The 27,748-nt window shown below is 39.6% G+C and overlaps 1 protein-coding gene across 1 annotated transcript in view; it reads right to left on the minus strand.

The window, feature by feature from the left end:
- LOC134634211 (dipeptidyl aminopeptidase-like protein 6) overlaps positions 1-15,587 on the minus strand; it is a 240,528-nt gene extending 224,941 nt beyond the window's left edge. The window contains exons 1-2 of the mRNA XM_063483273.1: positions 15,575-15,587; positions 15,401-15,468 (exon numbers count right to left, since the gene is read on the minus strand). Of these exons, the coding sequence (XP_063339343.1) occupies positions 15,401-15,457 (57 nt within the window). The 5' untranslated portion in view covers positions 15,458-15,468; positions 15,575-15,587. The remainder of the gene's footprint in view (positions 1-15,400; positions 15,469-15,574) is intronic.
- Between the last annotated feature and the right edge of the window lie 12,161 nt (positions 15,588-27,748).

Consider the following 27,748-nt stretch of genomic DNA (forward strand, 5'->3'; position numbering starts at 1 on the left):
TTTATAAGATCCTCGGCAGCTCCATCAGTATTTACACGTTGGTCCTTTTTAACTGTCATCAGACCGCTAAATGATTAGAACTGGTTACTCTGCAATGCTAGCAACCATTAAGGCTGGCCTGTGTGGCTCATTTATCTATCAGACAGATACAGCCCACTGAATTTTACAGCATATTTCCCCCCTTTCTTTGATTAATTTCATAAAGTACACCTTCAGATGTAGTGCTAATAGCTGCCCTGTATGTTTCAAGTAAGCGAATCTAGCACACATCTAAGTGCAAAATATATTTTATCTCTACAGCACAGAGACAAAGGTACACAGATGCACCAGTGCATTTTGTAGTTACCGTTATCTAGAGGTTGGGTGCAGATAATTGCTCCTGTAGGTTTAACAATCATTTTGGGTCATAAGGCCCCAAAATCAGCAGTCCAGTCAAGTTTATTTTTAAGGAAAGGCACATTTAAAGTACAAGTGCAATTCAAAGTACTTTCTATATAACATGAAATGCATCAAAATTAGTATCAATGAAAAAGAGATACAAAAAGCCTCGATTTAAGCCTGAAATTTGCTAAACGAGCTGGATTGGTATGGATTGGCCTGAAGTCAGGTCTATACATAAGGGCTTTCAAGTTTTATCACAGCAACTAGGGTTTCTCTGTAGACCTGGGTATGATGCATAGGGGCTGATAATTGGACAGCAGTGTGTTGGCAGTTTTGACTGTAGAGGCATAAACCATGGGTTCTTTTATGCAGCCATACACCATCTTGAGCAATCAGACACAGTGATTTATCAAAAGAGCTTATTCACTTTAACAAAGCGCTGCTCTCTGCCATCATACAGCCGCACTAAAATCTTGTAGTTTCTTCACTTTATCATTGAATAATGAAACTTTCTTTCTTTGTAATTTTTGCTGCTTTGAAATGAACTGCATTCATATATTACCTCTGGAAATGGCCGTCTTTCATTCCCAGTCAAGGCCCATGGATGCCAGATATTTTCTGTGAGCGCCCATTTGGGAAGATTAACTACAGGAATATGCTTTAATGTCTGATAACGGGAGAGTCATATCACATACCCAAGGTGGTTTCTGGGGCAACAGCGTGGCCATCAATCAGCGGGATGTAATCTTACTGGAAATCGTTGTCAGCATGCAAATTAGTGTCACATTTCACACACAGCCTGTGTGTACATGCCAGAAAAACTAGAAAACATCTGGTAAATAACAGTGGAAAGCTGTATCTAAGTGCAATGTGTGTTTGTGTGTGTGTGTCTATGCTTTCCACGAAGACAATGCATCACACGGGAACTTTTATTAAGCAGAAAGTGAAAGCACATTATAGAGAAAGAGAATACATCACCACACAAATACAACAGTTGCATCAACATGGTCTGTCAGCACACAGTGGTGTATAATAATAAAAGTCTAAAAGTTCTTATCGAATGGAAACCACAGTATTTATTCCCATTTTAAAATTCACCTCATAATGTGAAAATTATAGATGATTTGGATGTGGGTTGCCTTTTTTTCCTATTTGTGCTGCAGTGCATCAAAAGAAGCTGAATGCAACCATCCCTGAAATAAGCCAATATGTTCCCTTTTGACAAGTGTTGATCACTTTTACCTGCAGTTTGCAGGCATTTATGCAGCAAACTTCTATGTCAGTATGAGTGGATCCAAGGCCTGCTATTTTTAAACCTAATGGGATGCATCTACTCCGCAGACATTAGGAACTGTGCTAGACCAAGAAATAGTCCATTGTGTAACTCCCGGGAAAAACACATTCACAATATACAGATAATATAAAAAAAAGATAAAACGTGTTATGTGTGACAGTAAGAGATGCTGGTGGGTAGACTTTTATTACCTTTGGACAAAGCTTGGCTAATTCCTCCTCTTTGTCTTTGGTAGTGAGCTACTCCATCTGATGGGTATTCTTCTGGTCTTCAACAATCTACATGTAACCATTTTTAAAGGATCTATAAAGGTAGGTAACGTTGGATCATTTAGTGACACAGTCATTTTAATTGCAAAAATTTCCCCTTATATTATTTTAATGTGCCACCATCGGTCTATTCTATACTCCTAGCTACGAATGTACAAATCAGAAATGAGAGTGCTATCACCCAATCTAAATTACAGTAAAAATATGAAAGAAGTTTTCTTTGTGTTGTGCAACATATCAAAACTTGGCACATCAAAATGTTTTAATAAAAAAGACTAGCATTACCATTAGCAGCAAGGTAATACATCCGGTTTTTCTTCTACATAGAACAAACTTCTACAGTATTTGAAATATGTCACACTTAAATGTTTCAGATCACGAAACTAATAAAAAAGCAAACACACCACCAAATCATGACATTTGGCATGACCTTAAAGATGCCACTCATGCTCGAAAACCATCCATTGTGGCTGAATTAAAACAATTGTCTAAAGAGGAGTGAGTCAAATTTCCTCCACAGCAAAATAATGTGAAATTTTGGGGGACAATTACTTTTTCACACAGGCCCAGGTAGGTTTAGATAGTTTTTTTGCTCTCAATAAAAGAAATCATCACTGAAAACTGCATTTGTTTTTATCTTTGTAATCTTTGTCTAATATTAGAATTTGTTTGATGACATGAAACATGTAAATATGACAAATATGCAAAAAAAAAAAAGAGAAATCAGGAAGGAGAAAATACTTTTTCATACGACTATGGATGTCCCAGTTTCACCTTCTGCATCACTACCACCATCTGCAAGCACTGCAGTTTCTAAGGATGAAAAAAACCTATGTTAAAATGCCAATTACAGACCACAAACATAGTGCATGCTAAAATAAAATGCTCACAAATGTTATCACTGATGTTATTTGACATACTCAAAGTCTTTATGAGTAGGCTATAGGTTTAAGCTCCAGAGTAATTGTCCCACCCTGCAGTCATTAAGACATACATTAACTTTATCATTAAGAGAAGAGATAATGAGGCACAAAGATTTATCCCTGAGGCTCTGCCATGCAACAGACTGCACACTTGTAAGCACTACATCTATAGGCTAAACCAGGCTACTTTAACAGGCAGGGCTGAGTAGGAGTCGTCCCCCCCCCCCCCCCCACATTGCACCTGTATATCTGTCCCACTTTCTGCTGTTGTGTACAGCTTGCTGCTCTTTTTAGATTTTACCATCTCTGGAGGCACAAAACCCATTAAGTGAAACTAATATAAACAGGCAGCAAGGGTGAGGTTCAGCAGTTGCAGAATATCAGAAAGTATTATGCTTTTGTTACACTTTAATGATGGCTCAAGTTTAGAAGTGAGCTGAAACGATAGTTGATGGCTTCACCGATCCCTTCATCTTTCAGAATCCCTGCTATTTTGCCACAGAAGCACTCATTATTATTGGCTGACAGTACACGGCATTGGCCCCGTGCTCTTCATCCATCTGTATTAATGTGCCAGTGTGTCCATAGATGTTTTGGCAACACATAGTGGATCTGTGTTTGCATGCCTCCTGAGGATGATTTACAAAGCATTGATTTGGAAGCTCGCAGACTGGAGCACAATAAAACTGTTGTTTATGTTCAGGCAGTGAGTGTTCATTGTCAAGGGGAACAGCATCTTGTTTTAGGGCAATGTAGAGCACCATGGGAGTTAACACAACAAATCATTCCTTTTTAACTGCCAGGGATGCGGGGGACAGATGAGGCTTGTGCGATGCGCAATACACCAGCTTTTTCGCAATAAGTCAATAAAATTGCCTCTACCAGTTATATGAAAATGGGCCGTGGCAGGGCCATGCTATACATTTCAATAAAGGCGGCAGATTGGAAGTGCAGCGAGACAAGGACAGAGCTCGAGAAAACAATATGTAAAGTCACGGCCAAGCCAGCAGTGTGCCAAGCAATCAGGCCAAATAGGGCCAAATGACTGTCTTGGTTCAAATGATTATGTGAGAGTTTAAATTCCCTTTTAAAGGCGGTAATGAAAATCCCTGCACTATTTAAGTGGCAATTTAAATGCCTGTGGTGATGCAAAATGTGCTCCAAACACAATGTACATTGACAGTTTAACTTACAGGGTAACAAAAAGATGTATCAAGATTTACAAAAGAAAAAACAAAAAAGAGCGACCAATAGCCTAAAAACAGGAAACTTTTGAGTTTTCAAACCACAGAAAGCAACTATAACTTTGCCAGAAACTAAAGGAACTAAAACTGCTGCTGTAAAACTATTTGATCACATTCAAAGCAGGTACACAGCTAATATACTTTCACCTGTTATCAAGTAAAGTGATTCTAATTAATGCATCTGACCGGGAGGTCTCTGTGTTGCTCAGTGTCAGCATGCAGAAACACACATGGGCAGCCAGGAGCGAATATAAGATCCTCAAGAGTGCACTGCTGAAAGGCAGCTAAGGAGATGGATATAAAAAAGGATTTCACAGACTGAGCTATTCCCTGGAACACACTTACTATAATGAAAAGAAGCTGAATTATGGAACCACTGGTTCCATACAACAGGCCGTTGTGAAAAGGGTTTTGCACCTTCATAAAGTGCCCTTGTGGCTCCTTTCTAAGACACACTGGGCTTCTCAGAAACAGACCTGAACTTGAATTGGAAGTGCAAAATAATAGCTGCACTGGAAAGAAATTGGCTCCATTTCTTTTGCCTTGACCACAACAACATCAGAAGCTTGTAAAAGTCAGCGCTTGCATCCTAAAAAGATTTAAAGGCTAAATTTTCTCTGATCAAATCAGAAAATAAGAATATGAAACAACACAGACTCATCTTCAAATGCCACATCTGATAATGTGGTTACATGGCCAGGTTTTTAATACCGAGTCAGGCTTCTTGATGTGAACTTTAAAATAAACATTTTGCATAACGGACATTTCACATCAGATTTCTTGATTATCTGATGATATGACATACATGTAGCTACTAAACAAAAAGCACAGAACTTCAGCCATTCTAACCCGAGTATTAAAACAAGAAATTCACCCTCTAAAAACAAATTCACTTTAATCTAATATCTACAGCTGGAGAATTTTGGAATTCTGGGACAAATGTTTTCCAAGTGGTTCACAAACAATAAATTAGACATTGATTCGGTGAGATAAAGAGTTATATTTCATGAATCAGCAAGTGCCAGTTCTGGACAACAAAAGCATTCTCTAATATACTTCAAACAACAGTTATTTCAACAGTTATTTTATCATTTCAAAATGTTAGTACAATAACACCACAACCAATGTACAGTGTAACTTCCAACAGTTCAAAGTAATGGGCTTCCATTGTACTGGTGCTAAATATAGCTGAAAGCATTGAAAAACATTGAGCAGAAACAGACTGGTAAGTGAATCCTGCTACAGATTGTCATGTAGTGTTTTCAGTGTAAAAATGACAGAAACATGTTTAATTCATGCACACAGGAAAAGAGAACAGTCAGTGTTTGCTGGAGGTCGCTGGCAGTCACTAGGTGAGACTGGTGACAAAGAGGTACCCGTTGACACCAACAGACACCAACTTATCTGTGAACACTCATGAACTACTTGCCAAGTGGTAATGAAACTATGACATGTGCAACAAAAACTGGAAATGGAGAATGTCTGCCTTTGAAGTAAAAGTTGTGAAACCAACAGGTTCTTTGAGTTTTAGAACTGCTCAGGAAGTAGTTGCCAACTGTATGAAGACAAGTTGGCATCTTCCATGCAAAATACAGGCAACCATGACAACCGGGACAACCTGTTAGCAACCAAAGCAATCACAAGGAGGTTTTTGGTGCAGCACCCTCTTTTACTAGACTGACCTAACAAAAGCCAGCACCCACTTAAAAGCTGGTAATGGAATACACATTTTTCCCTAACAGTGGATGCTGACTGTTCTCTAGGCCTGTGTGCCTGAGGCTTAATGAGAAATTTATTAAGTGGATAGATTGAACTTGATCAAATGATGCTACAATGTGTAACACAAAATGGAGTGTTCAAGTAAACTTTAAAGAACGGTAAGCGAGTTGGGAATTGCAGAGTTCATGTCAGTGAAAGTGTTTGTCGTATTCTTCCCATAAATTTCCCAATAAACAGACCACTGGGTGCACTGAAGAGCCTGAGAGATGTGATTATAACAGTTTTTGGATGATAATGGAGCTCTATGGCACAGAGAACTTGCAAGTTAGACTTGGGATACTTGTTAAAATTGTTGATTTTGGGTCTTTCTTTAGGATCAACTGACTGTACGAAAACTCCTTTAAAACAAATTCTTGCCTTTAAGTATCGAAAATAATTACTCCATAAAACTGCAAGAAAATATTATCCCATCTAAACTCATTTATTTTTAAAGTTTTTGGTCACAAATCAAATCTTCAAATCCCTAAAACATTTTCTGGTTTTAAGATATCCTACTGCTTAGGCTGGGCATGAGAAGAAATAACAGCTCAAAAAGGGTGGAACAAAGCCAGTTTTGGGGAAAGCGGGGTCTGTTTTCACATTAGGAAACATGTCACCAGCCACAAATACACCACTTAATTGTTTAATCACATTCACTGATAATAAGTACCTGAGCAACAGCAAATGAGGGGTTAGGGAAAGTGGAAAACAGAGCAAAGTTTAAAAACAGTGATAACTAGTGTTTCACAAACTACTAATGAATTTTTTAAAAGAAAACCCTGCACTGCGCTTCACTGTGATCAAGGTATTTAACAGACACTTCAAACTGATAAAAAACTAAAACTGCTGCTCAATATCCTGTGATAACATGGTCACAACTCATCACTGACAACCTTCTCTGCATTAATGCCACTGAGCATTAATTTCAAATCTGTCCATACATTGGATGAACGCTCATAATAAAAAGATTATGACCAAAGTTTAGACATTAAGCTCAATCACTTGGTTTTATATATTTTTTCCCTAGAAGCCCCACCCACCTTAAACGTTGTGTTTGCACAAAGCAGCCAATCAGAACAAAGCTGGCTTAAAGGGAAGGGAGCTTGTTTCAGAGAGGATGAACCCCTCATCCTGTGTACAGCCAAACGTTTGAGCGCTTCTTTCTGATATGAAATAAATATGGCCAGCAAACTTTAATTTTTAAGTATGCAGACATTCACAAAGCATTTCATAAATGCTGATAAAGTAGAATGGCTTCTGTTTAATTTTTCTACATTTTCTATTCCTGCTGAGAGAATATCTGCAGCATAGAGAGAGCACAGGTAGAGCAAACCCATGAAAAACTATTTGCTATTTATATGAACATCTCTCTGGATTTCTGACCACGGCCATTAAACGCATAGATTTGCCCTGGGTCCTGTTGTGTGGGTTTATGATATATAAGAATAAACAGTGACTGGAGCAGAAAGTGACCTCTCTTTTTCTTCTCCATTTTCAGCACAAGAACCGAAGTTACAACTCGAGGATCAAACACACCAGCAACGCACAAAGCTTTTTTTAGTCTTCACTTCTACGGTATATTCCCTTTCATAAAAAATCAATATGAATAAAATGATGGCTTATTTAGAGTAACTGATATCCCACTGTTTACATGATGGGATGAAAAGTCCCACTGCCTTTCTATTAAACAGCAGCATGATGCTAGACTGTCTCTTCACAAAGCATACTGCAGTTTCTAGACTATTCTAATAATTTTTCGCTATCAGCGTTTGTGCAATTGGAAACCAAACTCTATATAATGCAAACCACTCCATTTAAGTCTCACCATTAAGAAACCATTAATTTAATGGTTTCATCATTTCAGAAGCCTCATTATACACAAACTCCACTTTGGGGGGGTGAAATATGGGACTTTCTCCGCTCAAGCTCATGGACTCTTTCATCCAGCAGAGGGCAAACTTAAGCCTGAAGTGCAGGCGTCAGCACATTGAAATTGTTTGGTACTTCTCTTTTTGCAGACTCATTTGCATTAGATGGCTGTAAAAGTGGGAAAACTGACGGTACAGTCCACTGGGACAGGCTCTGGCAGGATGAAACATGCTGGATGCAGTAACTCCAGCCGGTTTTGATGGGTACTGAGGCCTCTGGAGCCACACAATGGATGTGTTTGTGATTTTAGATATGGCTCAAGTGTCTGTCTTCCAAGCGACAGCTGCTGTTTAGTGCTGTGGAGCCATTTGTCTCGTCGGGCCTTGTTGACTGCTTGTGAAACGCCACCAGATGGGTTGTCATGACCCAAGCATTTCGCCAAGCAGCCACTCACTCAAAAGGCCAGGGAGGTCTCAGGGATTCATGCAATTACAGTCCCTGCGGTGTCAGTCATCCCCTGGAAAACACACTTGCTGCAACCGAGCGACACCAACACTGCGGTGACTTTGAATTCCATGTAAGCATCACATTGAGTTTGCATTTTTTTCCCTCCCCCAGGCTGACATACTGTAATAAAGCTCCTGTTTCCTCAAGGATTTCCTGTGTGTAGCATGAGCTCAGGCAGGGGAGCACTGCTGCAGCACCTGATGATTAAGTGCACACACCAGTGGGTTGTTACAAACAGCAATGCCACTGCAGCAGAATTAGCAATCTGCAATGCATTTAAGAAAAAAAAATACAAAAAACCCCAAAGAACAAAAAATGTCACCTGGTGGTTTTAAAAGTGAGAAAATCTATTCTCTCACTGTATGTGTGTGTGCGTGTGTGTGTAGGTGTGTGTGTGTGTGTGTGTGTGTGTGTGTGTGTGTGTGTGTGTGTGTGTGTTGCATTATTCATTTCACAGAGGCAGAGCTCTAAGAAGCGGATCCAAATCCCATTTCTTTGTGTACACTGTAAACAAGTTTCCATACAAATACAGAGGCACAAGGTGCATTTTTTTTTTTTTTTTACAGACACTGTGAAGACAGACTTGATCAAATTGCCACCAGATAGCAGCTTTTATATGTGTGAGAATTGCATGAAGGAGCATCTTCAAAAGCAGAGACTGCAAAGGTTGTGCCATAAACGCGAATGAGCTCAGTTTGACCGAGGACGTCGCTCCTTTTCCCCCAGAGTCAGCAGAATGAGAAAAAGATTACTGGTGCTAATGAGCGAGAGAGGGTCTTGAGTACAGGAATTCAAAGTGCAAACATGATTGAGATAGGCCTTCTGATGCTAGTTTACTAGGCAGGGGGGTGGGGGGAGGAAGGCGAAGAAAATCAATCATGATTTCCATAGACTCCAGTGGGGGAGTCAGAGTGATAACTGTGCATTACAATGGACCCCATGTATAATGAGAGCAGGGATCAATACTTGGCGCATTCATGCTGGTTTTTGCCCTGCTGTTGGCCAAAAAAGCTGCGGTAATTAAGGAGTCTCCCCTCAATCCAAATACCTTTCAGCTTAGCTCTTGAGCACCGCAAGGATCCGTTTGCTGTGTTTCCTCTGATGCAAGTTCAATATTTGTAGAAACAAATGACTTTTAGTTTAAAAACACCCCAAACAATCCATGCAGTAATAAGACGCACAAATAAGCCTCAGGGGAATTTAAATTATATGCCAAGACAAAAGTCCAATATTTCTTAATAGCAGATTTAGTCAAGTGATCAGTTTCCATTTGGGCAGCAGCAGTTAATGCATATTCATTGCACGAGACAATCAGTTTAGTTTCGTTAAACTTTCACAGCCTTGTTATGAATCTGTAATCAGAAGAATTGGGGGGGTGGAGGGGGTGGTTTCTGGGCATTGCTGATGCAGAGATTAGCAAAAGTTGCAAATGGGTTGAAACTCAGGGAGTTAATTGGGATTTAGAGTGCGCGCAGGGCCGCGGGGCTGTCAAGGGCCAAGATAATCGAGCTAGCCTGCTGTGACCGAGGGGATGGAAAAGAAAGGAGCAGCGTGAAACGTAGAGGCAAAAAGTTAAGCTCTGAATTGATATCAGAGCAGTGGGAAACTTACAAGCTGCGAAAAGGAAAAAAAATCCTAGATTTATTAAATATGCGAGTCAAATCTTGAACAAAATCGCACAGTGTAGCTGGAATCATAGAAAAATGTTAACTAAAGAGGAGCTCTTTGACTATGTGATAAATCATGTAATCAAAAAGCTTCCAGCAAGAAAAGATCTTCCACTTATCAAGCACTGCCTACCTCATGCAATCCAATTAAAAAGCTCTGTTGTAATAATTATCAGTCCATCCAGTTAACATGCATGGCGGGGAGGGAGCTTTTGAGTTTTAGTAGCATATATGGCAGAGCTGCTCTATTACTTTGCATTCAACTGCATGATGTGAACACTTTATTCCCAACAAAGTGTCCAATCAGTGTATATCCCAACAATCCAATGCAAGACCCCCTCAGAGTTCATACATTGTAGTACAACACTGCCCTCTAGTGACCATCTGACCATTTTCATCATGTATTTGCTGCAAATTCCCACATTGCATGCTTGTTTTTACACCAATATGTGGTACATTAATCCTACAAGATGACATCAAAAATAGCCATCAACCGTAACTTCTATTTCTACTTATACACCAAGGTGGCATGCTTTAAATATGTCTATGAAACACAGTATGCTGAGTGTAACCACAGATAGGTTAAACAGTCCAGCTAGAAACAAGGTTAAAATGACCTGACCCACACTAGCGGGGGCAAAATAATGTCTTAAGATGACATTTACACATTTACAAACTTAATAACAGAATAATTGAAATAATAAATAATAGAAAACTAGATTATCGGTGCTGCAACTAATAGTTATTTCCACTAAAATGTTATTTGATTTATATTATTATAATACAATATTCTAATATTAAATTATTAGATCTGCAACATATCCAACACACTTTGAAGACTCCAAAATTCTCAAATTAAATTCTACACACATCAAAAACAGACTGAGAAAAGGGAAGCATGTGTCCACGCTCGAGGGTTGAATGAGCCATCCCTACACATATTGTCCTACATTTCCCAGAATGCTTTTGGATAAACACATTAAAGGGACTTCCTCTTTTTTGCTGCACCCCTGCAGGAGGATCATGTGGAAACAGAGCACAATCGTAACATCAGTACGGGTAATAGTAAAGAAAGACAGCTAGAAGATGCAGCTTTCTCTGCCCCCATGAATACCCCAGATGTTCTTGCACATTATGATGGTTTAGAGATTTCTAACAGCACCCCCGAGCTTCCCCCCACCCCCGAGCTGCTGATCTGTGATAAGGAAGATGAGAGGTACTGTTGGTGTTACAGATAACACAATCAAAGTACTATAAAGCCATTTGTGATATCCCATTGCCTCCATTTAGCTGTGGGAATGATAGAAATCCAACAATGACATCGGTGTAGGAAACATCTTCAGTACAGGCTTATTTTCCCTACTGGTTTCAATGGAATACCAAAGTATCCTAAAATAGTCGCAGCACACCTGCTGTCCATTCATTTCAGGTGTTTATAAACATGTCACATCTTGGCTCGAACTGATAAGCATGACCATGTGACCATGTGCTTTATACCATTGGGACGCCTGCAGAACCATGCAAACCTAATCGGTGTGTCATTAATCTATGAGGAAAAGTCTCATGGGATGGCTGTCAACAAGACTATAAATAGAAACTCCACAGAAAGAGAGAGGCGACTCATCAAAGAGAACTTTTCTGCAGCGTTAAGGATTTGCACAGAACCAAAAAAAAAACAACAAAAAAACAAAACAAGCAAGCAAAAAAACAAAAAAACAAAGCCAAAAACAAAATGGTTTGAAATCGCAGCACGTCCTGCTGGTGGGCTAAAAGTGGCCACGGGACAGATAATGAAACGGACACTGGTGTCTGGAGAGCTGTTTAGTCTGATTCTATTTTCTCTCACAAAGTTGACGGGTAAGAGGAGATGAAAGATCCCAGAATTAGAACAAGCAGTGAGTGAAAGGACATCATAAATATTTTATGCACAATAATATCAGTGTGCAGGAAAAAAACAAAACAGAACACAGACAAACCCACTGCAGAAATGAGGGCAAAATGTTAAACACAAGTCAACAATAAATAAACGACTCATATGACAGACAGAGAGTCTACTGTGGCAGAGGATCCCAACCTGTTGGATGAACACAGCCACCTTCCATCTACACCAGTTAATTTAGCCAATTTTGCCATAATAAAAGAGCCACAATAAAAAAGTTTATAAAAAGATAAAATTGATATTTTCCAGAACTGAGTTCACTTTATTGCTGCGACCCTCTGCAACAGCCCCAGTTTCTCATGTAACCCCTTTGGAAAATGAATTGCCCGCCCCTGATCTACACTATCTGTTATGGTTCACATGTTCAGTTTAAATGATCTGGATGCTATCTAACACTGTTAACATAAAATAGTTCAATTAAGTTCAATTTTATTTATATAGCACCAAAATCATGAAAACAGTCACCTCGATGTGCTTTATAAAGACCCTACAGTAACACAGAGAAAACCCAATAATCAAAAGGCCCCATGAGGAAGGAGTTGGTGACAGTAGGAAGGAAAAACTCCCTTTTAACAGGAAGAAACTTTCAGCAGAACCAGGCTCAGGGAGCTGTGACCAGTTGGCAGTGATGGGAGGAAGACAGGACATAGCAGTGTCTTTTTATACAGCTTAACAGACATGTTTAGAAGTTAGCATTTATGCTCTAGACACAAAGTACATGAATCCCGGTCATTCCGACTTCTTCTTCCAGCTGCTCCCTTTAGGGGTCGCCACAGCGAATCATCTCCCTCCATCTAACACTGTCCTTATCCTCTTCCGCCACATCAACCCTCTACATGTCCTCCTTCGCTGCATCCATGAATCTCCTCGGTGATTTTCCTATTTTCCTCCTGTTGGCAGCTTCATATTCGACATCCTTTGCTCAATATATCCACTATCTGTCCTCTGCACATGTCCAAACTATCTGAGCGTTGCAAACTTCAACTCTGCCACCTACAACTCAGCCTCCTGTCTTTATGTCAGTACAAGTGTCTCCAAACCGTACCTCATAACTGGTCTCACTACCATCATGTAAACCTTCATTTTCACTCTTGTTGCTATCCGCCTGTCTCAAATCACCCTCGACACTCGTCTCCACCCACTCCACCCTGACTTCACTCTCTTTTTCACTTCTGTTGTACATTGCCAATTGATTTGGATGATTGACTCTAGATATTTAAACCAGTAAGCCATTTGAGTTCATCATTTTATCCATGTATTTGCTGCATCTGCCTACTGTGTTGTATATAATATAATTCTGTTTTCAGAAAAGTTCAAAATAAAGTCAAAATAAAACTAAATCCTATTATCTGCAAATCATCCTCATCATAAATTATGTTGCAAATGAAACCTATATAATGCTGACACTGAAGAATTAAGGATTTTTTTAAACAAATAAGCTCATTTTAAATTTGAAGCGAGCAGCATGCATCAAAACAGCTGGGACAGGACCATGTTTACCTTGTGTTGCATCACCTGCTCTGTAAGCGTTTCTGGAGAAGCAAACTGTTCTCCCATTTTTGTTTAATAGAGGATTTTACCTTTTCAACCCTGATTCTTTTACTGATGTAATATGGGCTGAATGTGGTTTGGCATTGTCTTGCTAAAATAAGCAAGACCTTTCCCAAGAAACTCCTCATCTACTGCTGCTTTGGTGTTGATGCTGCTCTAAAACTAGTATACATCTTCTGTGTTAATGGTACTTTTGCATATGTGCAAGTTCCCCATACAGAGGTATCTGTAACGTTACAGATACCATCCGGGATGCTTTAATTAGTCAAAATAAAGGGAGGTTTTCTACTTTCCTCTCAGTTACATAAACTTTGAACCAGAGCCGGGAGCTGCATTTCTGAATCATGCTTGTATGCTTTTTTTCTTCATTTTTGTTGGTTAAATTTTAACTTTGGTTTAGGAATCAAAGACTAACTGTTACTGACAATGTTCCTAAGTACATGCAGAGATTTTAACCACCATGTCTGTTATGAACGGAGTGGGTTCAGAGATTATAGCTGAGGGCTATAAATGGTTATTTTTTCCTGTACTTAAACTGCTCTTTAGAAAACAAATTTTTTCTGTCTGAATTCAGTCATTCACAGTAATCTAAGATATCCAAGCCATCCATCTGCATCATGTACACGTTACTGCATAAGACTGCAAAAACTGTATTTTTTTTTTACAGTCTTTCCAGCCATTCATTACTTTTAACCAGAACTATTATTTAAAAAAAATCATATTAGGTGAGCCCCAGTGCAAAATTTAGGAGTCACCTGAAAAGAACTTCCATTAACAATCACTCATCATACATTAAAAAAATAAATTAAGCTCTTCAAGGTCTCATTTTTTCCATGTGTGACAGTATTTTTCCATCATTTGGCCTTTGCTTCTATATTAAAAATGTATGGAATCTGCAAGCTCGCGGCATGCGTTCGACTCATGTGTTTCATTCTGAAGTCCCTTGATTCCCAGTGTGAGTAGGCTTGCACATTCACGCTGAGAAGAAAAACAAACCAGCCTCTCTCAATTAAACTGAGAGTGATAACAAACACAGAGCATTTGTGTGTATTAATATGTGTCCACACCCATCGAAACTCATTTACAAGATCTTTCTCAACACCTCTGTGAGTGGACAGGGACATCTCTAATCAGTATGCATCAATCCATCAACCCAAATATTTGTATCTAATGAGCAATATTTGTAAACACTTAGAAGTCTGTATGTGTTACTGCTGCTGGTGATGAATAAGGTTTCATCCTTCAATGCGTGTGCACACACACACACACACACACACACACACACACACACACACACACACACACACACACACACACACACCAGAGCCTGGAAAGCCCTCTATTCCTGCTCCTCCTCACTCCTTTCCATCTCTTTCCTCCCACATCCTCCAGCTTTTCTGCTTCCTCCTTGTTTAATCCCACCCCACACTCTGTCATCCACAGACCCTCTCTTCCCTGTCTTTCTCCTAGTTGACTGCATCCACACAGCAGCAGAAGCAGCCTTGTTATGTGGGTCACAAGCTTGGTAAAACAGCTGTGGTACAGTATGTGATCATCTTGGATATGAGACAGCAGGTGCCTGTCAAGTTATTGCAGAAGAGATCTGAGGAGGAAATCCCATCAGTGTGGAAAAAACTGCAAGTGAGAGTCATAGTCATCATTTGCTTCTTTTTTTCTCTTTAGCATTTTTGCAGTATACACAAACCAGCCTCCCCTTTCTTCTTTCCAAAAGCTTTAACATAAACTGCTCACCAACACCCGTCCCTTCATTGAAACGGATTTTTTTTCTCTCCACAAGAAATTCTATCCGCGCTCATCTTTCAACATCTCCAAAGCGCACAGACGCGCAATAACCCAGCATGATGAAAACTGCGTCTACAGCTTTTTGTAAGCTTGCAAACAAACATCTAGTATCACTGACATGCTCCTTCCAGCGCTGCGCCATAAATGGACGCTGGAAGGAGACTCTTAACTTCTTCATACGTAAGTCTTTCTTACCTTTCCTCCCTTGGAGCATCTGCGATACGCATTTGTGGCTCCCGCTGTTTGATTCATGGCGAAAACCTCTGCAAAAGTAAAGAACAAGCTGAAAGTTGGAGTCAATTTCAAGCAGGCGGGCACGGAAATCTGTGTGTGTGGGGGGTTTTTTGTGTGGGTTTTTTTTTTAAATACCTGGTGCGCTGGATTGCCCTGGCTGTCGGTCCTCGTTGAAAAAGAACCGCGCTTGGTGTTCAGACTTACACTAAATTTTCTAAATATTTCCCCCGATGTAGTCCAAAGAAAGTGATGCTGATTATCACGCAGTCGAATATAAATCCGCTGGGAAGTTTCACACCAAATCAACCTGTAAAACTGGCTGCTTTAAATCCACTTACATTTTTTGTAATATAAGTTGGTCTCTATATTCGAGCTCTCACGATGATTTTGAATCAGACCTGCACAAACTGACGGAAACGCGCCTCTGTGTGTGTGCGTGTATGTGTTCGCCCAGCAATTGCGCAAGCGCATCTCCACTGACAGCTTGACTACATGGGGTTGAAGAAGGAGCCTGTCAACACTGCTCGCCCACTCTAGAGCAGCAGGCAGTAGGGACTGCAGGGTACACTGTAATTATGTATCATGAAGAATATATAATACCACACTATGATAATGTGTTTGCTAAAACCAACAAAAACTCCTGATACTGCGCGTCGTATACGAGCTTTCCCTGTATTTCATCTCCTTTCTGAAAAACAACAACAACAAAACAAAAACATTCTTGGAGGTTGATTTGTGTTATTCTCTTCAAAGCAGGCGAAAGTCAACTCTGAGTGACCTCTGTCAAATTTAAATTAGATGAGTGACACCAACGAACAAAAGTGAGAAATTGTCTCTGACGATTTCAATCATTATCTCTGCTTGAGGAAGTGGATTTGTTTAGTTTCAATTATAGCATAATAAATGAATGTTAAGAGGGCAAGCTTACACTGAAGTGTGGCAATTAGCTGGACAGGTTGGTGCTCAGCTGTGACAAAGTTTCTGTCACTCACTTTCACAACGCTTTGCAGGATGGAAAGGAATTAACAGAAATACATGGCTTGTTGGCTTCACTTACTGAAATACACTTAATACTGACGGGTTTCCCACTAAAAGAAAAGTCCGCTTTAAAAGAAAACTGAAGTTATCCTTAAAATATATGTTGATGGTTTGTTTGTTTTTTTGAAAAAGCACAGTGGCTGCTGATTTTCTGATTGTTGTTTTTAAGTGAGTGACATGAATAATGTGATATCAAGAGGTGTAATTCTGGTGGAATTGCTTCAGAATTCCTCTTTCTCTAACTGACATCCAACCTGTGGGGTGTATGCACCAACAACTTGCAGCACCAAACCTTTCATTTCCAGCTTCAAACTCATGATCCTGTCTACACTGATTTTTTTTTTCACCTCGTAAGGTAGAACATTTTGATTCCACCTAAGCAGCTTCTGGTCTGGCGTCCTTCATTGTCTCCATCAAATCAACCATTTCTAGTCTCATAAAAGTCTTGACATTCACCACCAAATTCATGCCTTCCCTTCTCTCTCACTGCCTCTGAATGCACCTTCCCCCTTTCCACATCTTTTGTGTTCAGCCGACAATAGCACAGTTTTCCACCAGCACTGTGTTGGCCAACAGCACTGGATGTGGTCATTGTTTGGCAGGGTCCCCAACCAATCCGGCATGGAAATCTCTTCCTTAATGATCAGAATGTTTGATTTGGCAGATATTTTACCCTGGATGCTCTTCTGACTCTCCTCATTTATTCAGGCTTGGGACTGGCACAAGAAGTACACTGCAGTGCCCCCATCCCCACCTGTGGCCGGTTTATCTTAACCTGAAATATGAATTGTTAATAAATGATCAAACATCTTGTTTCATGCAGCTCAGGGAAAATGACACATAAATGATGACGGAAATGCTGTGAAGAAGCAATGCTTGCATCAGTATAGCAAACCCGAGGCTCCCTTCAACAGAACAATGACAGTCTGGGTTTCTAAATACAGTTTGATGATGCACCATCAATCCAGACAGTTTAGTCAGATGAGTGGTTTTCTTTCACCAGTTGCATGAAGATATACAATCTTATTGTTGGATTGTTGTAGCATACATTACATCATTCAAATGTGGAAATGGATCTTTTGGAATTCAATGATAAAGACACTTAAGTGAGGCAAGGGTGGATTAGTAACTTATATCCCTAAGGCCTTTAGGGATACCCATTTACTCTAAAGTGGATTTCACCAGTCCCTGTAAAGCGAATGAAGTCTGGTTCAGAGAAGGCAGAACTGTGTGACATGTTGGAAAACCAAACACTAAAGAGAACAAATCTGGGGTAATTTCTATAAGGAAGAAAATCACAGTGGACAGAATTCACAAGCAGCATCTGTGACATCAGTGTATTTGAAGTTGTAGTCCCTTAAGAAAGCCACTAACTTCAGTGGTTCTACCTGTAGCACCTGCACCAGTATTTTTTCAGTGGAAATTGTTCTTCTCATCCTTTTTTTATACCATCAATGCTTCAGTGGAAGAGAGTTACAGTAAATTAGTGCTCCTGGAGCTCAAATCGAAGCCAACAGAAAGGTTCTGATACCAGAAATGGCTGTTATGACAAAATCAAACCAAGATTAATTTCCTTCAGTTTCTGTTACAGTAGTTGTATCATCCTAAAACTTCCTTTCCTTCCAAATACAGCAAGATGATGGAATTATTTTCTTCATTTCAAATAGAATACATGAGCCAGTTATGTTAAGGGATAATAAGGCACACTGATGGTATTATGGTTTGTTTAACGTCCTTTTTGTGGTTCCAAATAAGACTTGCCAATCTCCTGAGAGAAACATGCAGAACAGTTCAAACACAGCTAAAATGGGACCAATTCTGAGCTGATACAATCAACAATTTTGAGGCAGTTAGTACTTGGTGAGCCAATTACTTGAAAGACTGTTTACAAATTTTCACTCCTTTTCAAAATCAATCAAAATCACCAGCCTTGTAGAAACATTTTACTTATAACCAGTGAGTCTTTCTGCAGAAGTGGCACAGGCTGGCCGTGGTTAACAAATTGTTATTTGCAAATACTCAGGTTGTTGATGTGCGGATGGTGTGGCACAAAGAGAAATGAGCTGACAGCTAGAAGGCTGGGGAGGCACACAGATAAGCAGGAATGCAGGTGAGGGGGTTGCAGGAGTGAGTGTGGCATGGTGAGCTGACTGCTTGGTGACAGAGAACAGGTGGCAGGTGAAGCAGGAGAGTGCAGCATGTAAGTATAGCAAGTTAGAGATAGGAGTTTGGAAAGAGTGGAGGCATTGAGCAGAGCATGGCAGGCAGCAGACAAGGAGCAGATCTAAGTTTACCACACACCAAAAACACAAGCAGCAAGCTAACTTATATGCACACAGCTTGTGGCCGTGACACAAAAGAACACCTTGGGCGTACTACTGTGATGATTATTGTGCACAAGCTGCCTTTTTTTTTTTTCAGCATTGGACCCTTACAGTAACAGTCAATCAACTAGACTGACTGGCATGATTTCCCCTTCTCTAACTTCCTGCTAAGTGTGTCTGTTCCCAGATTTCAAACTAAAACCAACATGGTGACTTATTAGCAAACATTTTCTATATTATGGAAACAGTCCAGGTAAAGTCCAGTCACCTTAAGTCTTGACTTTGGAAAACCAGCAGGGCTACACCACAGGATATAAGTTTGTAAACTAGCTTTTATCGGGTCATCATATCGGCTATGTAGCTTGGGGCCAGACATATTTTAAAAGTTACAAGTAAAATCTTAAACCTAAGAAAGCCAGTACTGGTGTGATATGGTGCTGTTTACTAAAACCAGGCAGAAGCTCAGGTTCTGAAGCAGCTTGAGGCGAGAGTCACTTTTAGTTTATACCAGATAGGAAGGAGTTGAAGTAGTCAAGCTTTGAGAAATGTTAATGTTTTTTTTGTTTGTTTTTTAGATCTTACCATCATTGGAAAGTCTCATGTGTATCATCTGTCAAGCAATGAAAAACATGTTGGATAATTTGGTTAGGTAGAAGCATGTGAGGAGCAGCTATGGCTTGGAAGGTTGATGGTTTGATATCCTTGGGAACAATACTGATCCTCACTTGTCATCGAATGCCCTCAATAACGTAGAAAAACACTTTGTAATGGACTGTCCATTTACCATATAAATAGAGAATAAATTAATTTGAACCTTGTGGTTTACCAGAGCTAAAGTGAGATCCAGAGAATTTTCTGAAAGCTAAGAATAAATCATTCAAGTGAGCATCATTGATGCAATGTCTAAAAGAGGTGAAACTGCTCTTGCAACCCTGTCAACTGCTAAAAGGAGGTCACCAGTTACCTCAAGGAGGGCACTTTCTGTGTTGTGCGAAGCTCTAAAACTGAAATTTGACTGGCATTTATCAAAGATGCCCTCATGAAAGGCTAAAGGTTGGGGAAAAAAATCTACAACTTTAGATAAAAAGTTTAGCAATTGGTCTAAAACTTTTGAAAAATATGGAAGTAAGGTGTAGGGTTTCTTTAAGGGACCACATGGTGTTAAAAGAAAATAGCTGTTAACCATATACTGGTCAAGCTTTTTGTACTTTAGAATAAAATTAAGGCTACATGCAGTTGATTTATTTATATGCCACATAACACTGATGAGCTGAGTCTTTCATGCATGCATGTGGTTTTATTTTCATTATCCCACATGCTGTTTAAGATTATAGCTGAGCTGAAATAATATGACACCAGGTTATTGGATGGGTTTCAAGTACACTTCAGTCAGATACTTAGCTTTTAATAGGTGACTGCAGGCTTCTCAGACTTATATTCTTCTGATTACAGCACACTTCTCTCCCTTGTTTAAATCACCCTGTTGACAGAGTCTATCAGCAGACCATCAGTCAGTACTGAAGTCTGGCTGTCGGTATGTCGACACTGCTAATGCACTCAAACAAGTAAGAACACACTTAGGTTAACCCCATGCTTGAGCTGTGCTTTCACTTCCAAGGTAATCTCTGACCTTTAGCTCATCTTTGAGGGAGACCTCAGCTTTACATCCCTTTGTTTCAGCTCCAACCTCTCCTACAGGGGCTCAGACTGAGAGATGCAAACTACAACATTTACTAAATGGAGTGTGAATTAATAGAGTTTTGTCGTGGCTCAACTTCAAGCTGCACTTTTTTTGTGTTTAACTGTGTGCTTGTGCTCCATTTGGCACAAGTGCTGACTTAGAATAGTTTGCCTGCCTGGTATTCCTGTTCGCTGAAGTGAGTGGGATCTTTATTGATTGGAGAGCTCATGATATTTTCCTATATGTGGATTTCGGAGCAAAATTAGCAGTTGCTGCTTGAAGTCAGTGCATTTAATTAAAGGCCAGTCTGTTCACGGACACTTCCATGCCTTGCAGTGTAGTTCTATCACAGATGCTTTGAAGACACTTTGGAATCAAATGGACTCATTAAACAGACTGATTGTGCATGACTTGATGTATGTAAGAAAGGCCAGTGAATCTAGACAGTCAAAAAATGTTCTATATTCAAAGGTTAGTCATAATCATGAATAATAGTAGTGCTTGCAACGAAATGAGGACTTAAAATATTCAATCTTCAGGCACTCAGGAACAATGCAAAGAATAAAAAGTATTCACAAGCTGGTCCAGAGGTTGAATTTAATAACCAGTTTGGGGCAGTAGACATTTTCATCAGTTCAAAAATACCTTCTGGCAGTTTGGGGTAATCTTCAGCAGAGCTGTATGGTTAACGTTCAATCAGCATTCAGTGAATGTTTGAAGACGTTAGAAGTTTGGCTTCTAAAGTGGTTTTAGACTGGACCTGAAGAGACTGTTGATGTTTAAACGTGGGGAACAGAAATCTCAATTCTATCAAAATTGTAGGACTGCGTCATGAAAGTGCAAATAGCACAGAAAATAAGAAAGAAAAAAAAGAGGGAATCTTTTCTGATGCATAATTTCAGTCTGAGCTGTCACACAAAAAGTTGCATTTTGCAGGACAGGTTTACAACTTTTTTGAAGTCTGTCTTCAAGCCACTCTCAAAGGTCTTAATCTGGAAATTTTCCAACAGTCTTGAACAAATTCCTTTATACATATAAGCCGATCAGGAATAGCATTATGTCCACCTGCCTAATGTTGTGTTGGTTGCTGCCAAAACAGCCCTTAAACATCAAGGCCACTAGAGCTCTGATGGTGTGGCGTAGTATCTCGCACCAAGATGTTAGCAACAGCTTTCTTTAAGTCTTGTAAATTGCCAGGTGGATTGGACTTGTTTGTCCAGCTCATCCCATGGATGCTCAGTTGGACTGGCTTTGTGGCACGGCCTGCTAAAACAGGCCATATACATCAGGGAATACAGTTTCCATGAAAGGGTGTACATGGTCAGCAACAATGTTTAGCTAGGTGGTACATGTTGAAATAGCATCCACATGGATGGCAGGACCAGCAGAACATTGCCCAAAAGCATCACACTGACTCTGCTGGTTTGCCTTCTTCCCATAATGCATCTTGGGGCCAGGCGTGCCCCAGGTACACGATATGTGAGAGAAAACATGTTCAGAGCAGCATCACAGGCACTTTCTTCTACTGCTCTGTGGTTCAGCTCTGATGCTCATGTGTGCATTGTTGGTGCTTTCAGTGGCGGACAGTATCAGCATGGGCACCCTGACTTGTCTGTAGCTATGCAGCACTATATGTAACAAATTGCATTGCACTGTGTATTTTGAAACCTTTCTATCAGAACCAGCTTTAACTTTTTCAGCAATTTAAGGTACAGTAGCTCGTCTGTTGGATCAGACCACATGGGTCAGCTTTCAGTCCCCACAGGTATCAATAAGCCTTCACAGCCCATGCCCATTGTCTTGGTTTCTGAAAAAATTCTAACATTGTCCCCAGTAAAGCCTCTCCACACCATCACAGCTCTTGTTTCATGTATCACAACTACTATATGTTCACCTTTTCTGTGTCTCACAAAGACCACCAAAAGTCTTAAAGCCTTAAAGTCCACTTTTCCAAATAGGTCACTGACCAAGACAGCTTTGTCTCTGTCTCCCTCAGTTGTGCTCTCTTTGTAGAAAATCCACTATGTTAGGATTGGTTCTTAAATCCGATCAAATGTAGTGGGTACTACAGGAGTATATTATACATTATAACAGAGGTAGTGGTGGAGTTCAAGTACCTCAGGATCTTATTTATGAGTTATGGCAGGAGGGAGTGTGAGACTGGCTCACAGGTTCTGCAGACACTGTACTGATTTGTTGTGTGGAAGAGAGAGCTGAGCATGAAAGGGATGTTGTAGATTTACCACACAATATCTAGTCCTACCTTCACCTATGGCCATGAACTCTGGGTACTGACCAAAAGAATAAAAAGTCACAGATACAAGCAAAGAGAGTCTGGGCTTAACTTTGAAAATAGGGTGAGGTGCTCGGTCATTCAGGAGGGCCTCAGAGTACAGCCATTTTTTTTTGTCTAGACAGAGAAGTTATAGTCTAAAGCTACACTAAATGTATTTTTAAAAATATCACAAAGCTCCCTTGATCCACTGGAGAGACTGATGTATTCACCTTGATGTATTCTGTGCAGAAAACAATTCAGATCCAGCAAACAACATATTGCAGCACAGGAAAGCTCTTGAGTAGTAAATATTACCTTTCAGGAAAGTCTTAAATGTCAAGAGTTAGAATTCATTGCCAGGCTTAAATACATGAATCTTATTTTTCTCCTGAGCCCCTTCTTCAGTATAGTACAGATTACCTTGATTTGCTAACCTTTTGTTATTCAGGTCCTCAAAAGATTTATGTCTGTGCTTCTCATTCCTACTGTATTTGGTGAATGTTAATGTGCAGCGCTGCTTTCTGTGTGGCTGTAACAAGATAATGGACTTATGCATAATAATGTTTGGGTGGGGATAATCTCATTTTAGAGGCTGCTTCTCTCTTTTTTTTTCCCTGATAGCATCCCAATATTATTAAAGACACTTTTTTGGGGTTTAGGTCTCCAAACTGTGCAATAGCTGCTTTGCAGATGCGTCACAGAGGAATGTTACATATATTTGATTTGAATGTGATAGAGTGCAGTAGGGACATTAATGCATAATTTCTTTTCTTTTTTTAAATTTTCAATTTATTCATTTCTTTTCGTCTTTATTTTGGGACTTAGGTAAGCCATCATTTAAGTCTCAACTTCAAAGTTTTACATTCCTGAGGAAGTTTTACAATCGCTATCTTCTTTCCACAAATCTGAGTGAATGTGGGTTCTTATTCCTTTTTAAATGTTACACATTTTTTTCCCACCATCCACCCCCTAATTTCAATAGTAGCACATTGAAGCAGCTATAAAAAAAAGCAAAAAGAAAATAAAACTTGCTTCACTCACTCTGCATTTTAAAATATAAGCTGACAGAACCATAAAGTCAAGGTGTGCTTAATATTTAGCCAGAAGCAATGATAGAGTGACTACAGATAAAACAGGGAATCCAAAGTGGGTTCCTGTAGACACACAGAGACACATGAGAACACACGAAATAATTAAATATATCTAAAATAGCAATGTTGTTGCTGCACAATGTGTTAAATCTGAACCTAACACAGACAGTGACTTAGAAATTCAAAACACCTCAGTTGGCCCAAATTTCTTCTTTTTTTGGCTAAGTGTGCATCACTGTCTCCCAAAACAGGAGATTTTGTTCTTTGCAGAGAGACTTCTGAGTGTAAGCAGATGGTAGGTGACCCATTCAACCTGGAAACCGAGGCATGAGGGCGTAAGATGTAATTACCTCATTCAAGATCAAAACAAATCAGTCACAATCCACCCTGTCTTTGCTTTCAGCTCCCTCAGATATCTGAATTAGAATGAAAACTTGAGATCTGACAAGATTTTCTTTCAGTGTTAAGAGGTTGTTTTCTTTTTTCTTTTAGCTTCTTTCACCCTAAGGGTATAAAAGTCCACAGAATGAAGCCTGATTGGCTCAGAGAAGGTGGGCAAGAAAATGATTGGACCAGAGCAATATAGTCACATTGATCTGAGAATGTGCAAGAGTGGAAGTGAGGTCAAGAACAGGCTAGCAGCCAAACTTTGTTACATGTTTTGACATTTTATGTCTCAAGGATGGTGTTCTTGGTCAGAGAAATTGACAATGAGCAGCATGTAAAAACCAGGTTAATGCCCCAAATTTTCATTGTATTAGTTTTTTAATGTTACCTACATTTTCTGAACTTCTGGATTAACGTAAAAAAGGAAAAAAAAAAAAGCAGATTATCTTTTCATGTATCAAGGAGGAACACAATTAACATCTTTTATAAGAAAAAATATATTAATAATATAGGGTCCAATATGAATTCTTGGTGGTGAGAGAGGGAAAGAGAGCCAGAGAACTTGTAAACTGAGTGTCTGTGTGTAATTCTGTGTCTGTCAATAAGGGAAAAAACATACCCACACACATAAACTAGGAGACAACTGCAGTGAGAGTTACATGTAACACCCTGCCCCTTAAGATTAATAGCCATACCGGTGTCATCCTAAGCCATATGTGAAAGGGCATCGGCCACAGTACTGTCGTGACCTGCTTTGCAATAGATTTCTATATTGTTTAGGGTATGAGAGCCCCACACAATAATCATTAATTGGCCTAAGCCTCAAAATGCTGAAGGACCCAGAGCATGATGAGGACCTCCTTTTTCATTGTGGGTGCTCAATGCCAGAGGAATCTTCCTGTTGCAAAACAGCACCGACTGCAGTACCACAAGCATCAACATCCAACTTGAATTGTGTGGGAAACACTGTAACTAGCACTGGGGAATTACAAAGGAAAACTTTTATAGTTTGAACAGCGTGCTTACACTCTGATTACCAAACCAACGTCTTTTTGGTTTACCCAGTGGTTCTGGGTTTCTGGACTTTATAATGGTTGAATATTCAATTATTTTCTTGGTTTCATTTACGTTAAGTAAGTTTAGGTTAGAGGATTTTGTAGTGTCTAGTTTTCTGTGTTATCTATGTCAGTAGATGCCATGTGATGTCAGTCTTGTCTCCATGCTTATTTGCCTTTCTGTTCTCCAGTCTCTGCTTCTGTTTCCTCTATTCTCCCTCTCTCTCTCTGAGTCCCTTGCTCTCTCCCTTGTTCTCTGTATTTAGTCAGTCTGAAACTCAGTGTGTGTTTCCCATATTTCCTGTTTTATTCTGACAGTCTCTCATCCTGTGTGCATCATGTTCAATTTTGCTTCCCCCCTGTCAGTTAGATTATGTCCAGTCATGTTCCCCAGGTGTTTCCTCTCTGCCCTGATTCCCTCTTGTGCATATAATGTCTGCATCTCCTGTCCAGTATTACAATCTCACTGTGTTATTTTCCAGCTGTGTGTCTTGTCTGTTTAGAAATTTCCTGCATCATTCTGCAGTCAGTATTTCCAGTTTTCTGCTTAGTTCATAGTTCATGCTCAGTTAACCTGTTTTCTGCAAGCTTAGCAACAAAACTGTTTCAAGTGCAGTCCTGCCTGTGAGTCTACGTATTGGGTTCGCAACTCTACCTGCCACATACAGCTCACCATGACACTTTTCAGGTGTGACTGAAAATTCTATAATAGCCCATCAGACAACGAGAACAAGATACTTCATGTTTGGTACAGTTGTAGGAATAGGGAACTCTGCAGTGGCAGTTATCTTAACTGGACGTACTTTACCCTGACCAACGTGTTTGCCTAAGTAAGTCAAGGTAGCTTTGGCAAACTCACATTTTGCAGGGTTTAGGTTAATATAAGTCTCTTGCAAACATTAAAACTCTTCTTTTAATAGCATCTTTACCAAAGTAAGCTTTTATTTTAGATTGAGAAGCCATTAATACATCTTTGGCTACCTTGCAGGCATGATAAAGACACTATCTAAAAGAACTAACACAGCCCAGGACATTTTAACAACAGTTCATGCATCTGTCCATAGATCAGAAGCTGCTCAAATATTTTAAAATATACTTGCAAATAGTTAAACTGGGATACCAAATACTGGAAAGCCTGGTTTTTCTGAAATAGATCATGGGTTGGGTTGGTTGTCTCATGCAGGAATCAATGTTTCAGTAGCAAATGGATGTTCTTTACATGATGGGGGTGATAAGTCTATGCCCACCTCCAGCTTGGAGGACTAGGTTAGGGCCATCTGCCTGGCTTTTTTCATTCAACTTTTGCGAAACTGGGTATAGAGTTAGTTTATTTACATTTTTATTATTTTTAAACAGGTATCACAACCTACAGTATAGGCTGGACTATTCCTCTCTGTAGAGACACTAACATAAAATGCAGGTTACTTCTTTAATGTTTTTTAATTAAATGCTGTATTGGGAGAATTTTAGTTTAAACAGGTCAACTGAAGTTAAAAAAAAAAGAGTTCTGGAAATATGCATGTTTGATTTTGACTTTGAAATGATTGCAGAGGAAAGAAAGGTCACCCCATAAATTCAGGGATTAGAGCAGCTGCTGCCTGAATGAATCCCAGTCCACATCTGCTGCCTGCACTAGTGCCTGCTAACACACCTCCAGCTGCTTAGCAACATGTTGGATGCCAATTAATTCTAGGCCACTTTCTTTACAGCAGGTTTTCCACTCCCTCATGACTGGAAATTAACAGTGTAGGTTTTCCTGTCAGGAGGAATGTTCACAGACTGGATACTAGCCAAATTTTAGTGACTAACTTGTGTCTAAATGAGGCATTGACTTTAAAATTTAATGCAAATACATTGTTGAAATTCAAATACATTCTGTTTTCAGCCAATTAGGAATTTCTGCATTGAGTTACCTGCTGTGTGCAGAGAATGGTGATTGCATTTTCATGACCTGCAGTATTGTATAATCAGCCATTGTGTGCAACAACTATATGCCACATTATGAACACCAACAGTGTGTAATTGATATGTATGCGTCTTGTAAACAGGAATAGCACAAATTAAAATTTTTAGTTGTTCAGGTTTTTCTCATTCTCTTCTTATCCTCAGTCTCTGAAATATCTCTGAAACAACATTTGCAAAATAAATAACTCATAAGGATTACAGTAATGTCTGACCCAGAAATTCAGATATTTCAGTAGTTGCACGTTCTGCAGCTACATTGTATTAAGTGAGTATACACAGCTGTGTGTGTGGAGTAAAGCCCATCTACCATAACATGTGAAAATGAGTAGTGTGATCTTATTTTGATTATGGCCCCAGTATGCAGGAGCAGATGATTCCGTTCTCTCAGGTGGAAAAATGATTTTTACTGCTGTTTCCTATAAGCGAGTGGTGGGTTTGTGGCAAGAGTGAGCCCAAAATAATCAAGTTTGTCGATTATTTCTAGTCATTATGG

The sequence above is a fragment of the Pelmatolapia mariae genome, linkage group LG9, assembly GCF_036321145.2.
Source record: "Pelmatolapia mariae isolate MD_Pm_ZW linkage group LG9, Pm_UMD_F_2, whole genome shotgun sequence".
In the NCBI taxonomy this organism is placed as follows: domain Eukaryota; kingdom Metazoa; phylum Chordata; class Actinopteri; order Cichliformes; family Cichlidae; genus Pelmatolapia; species Pelmatolapia mariae.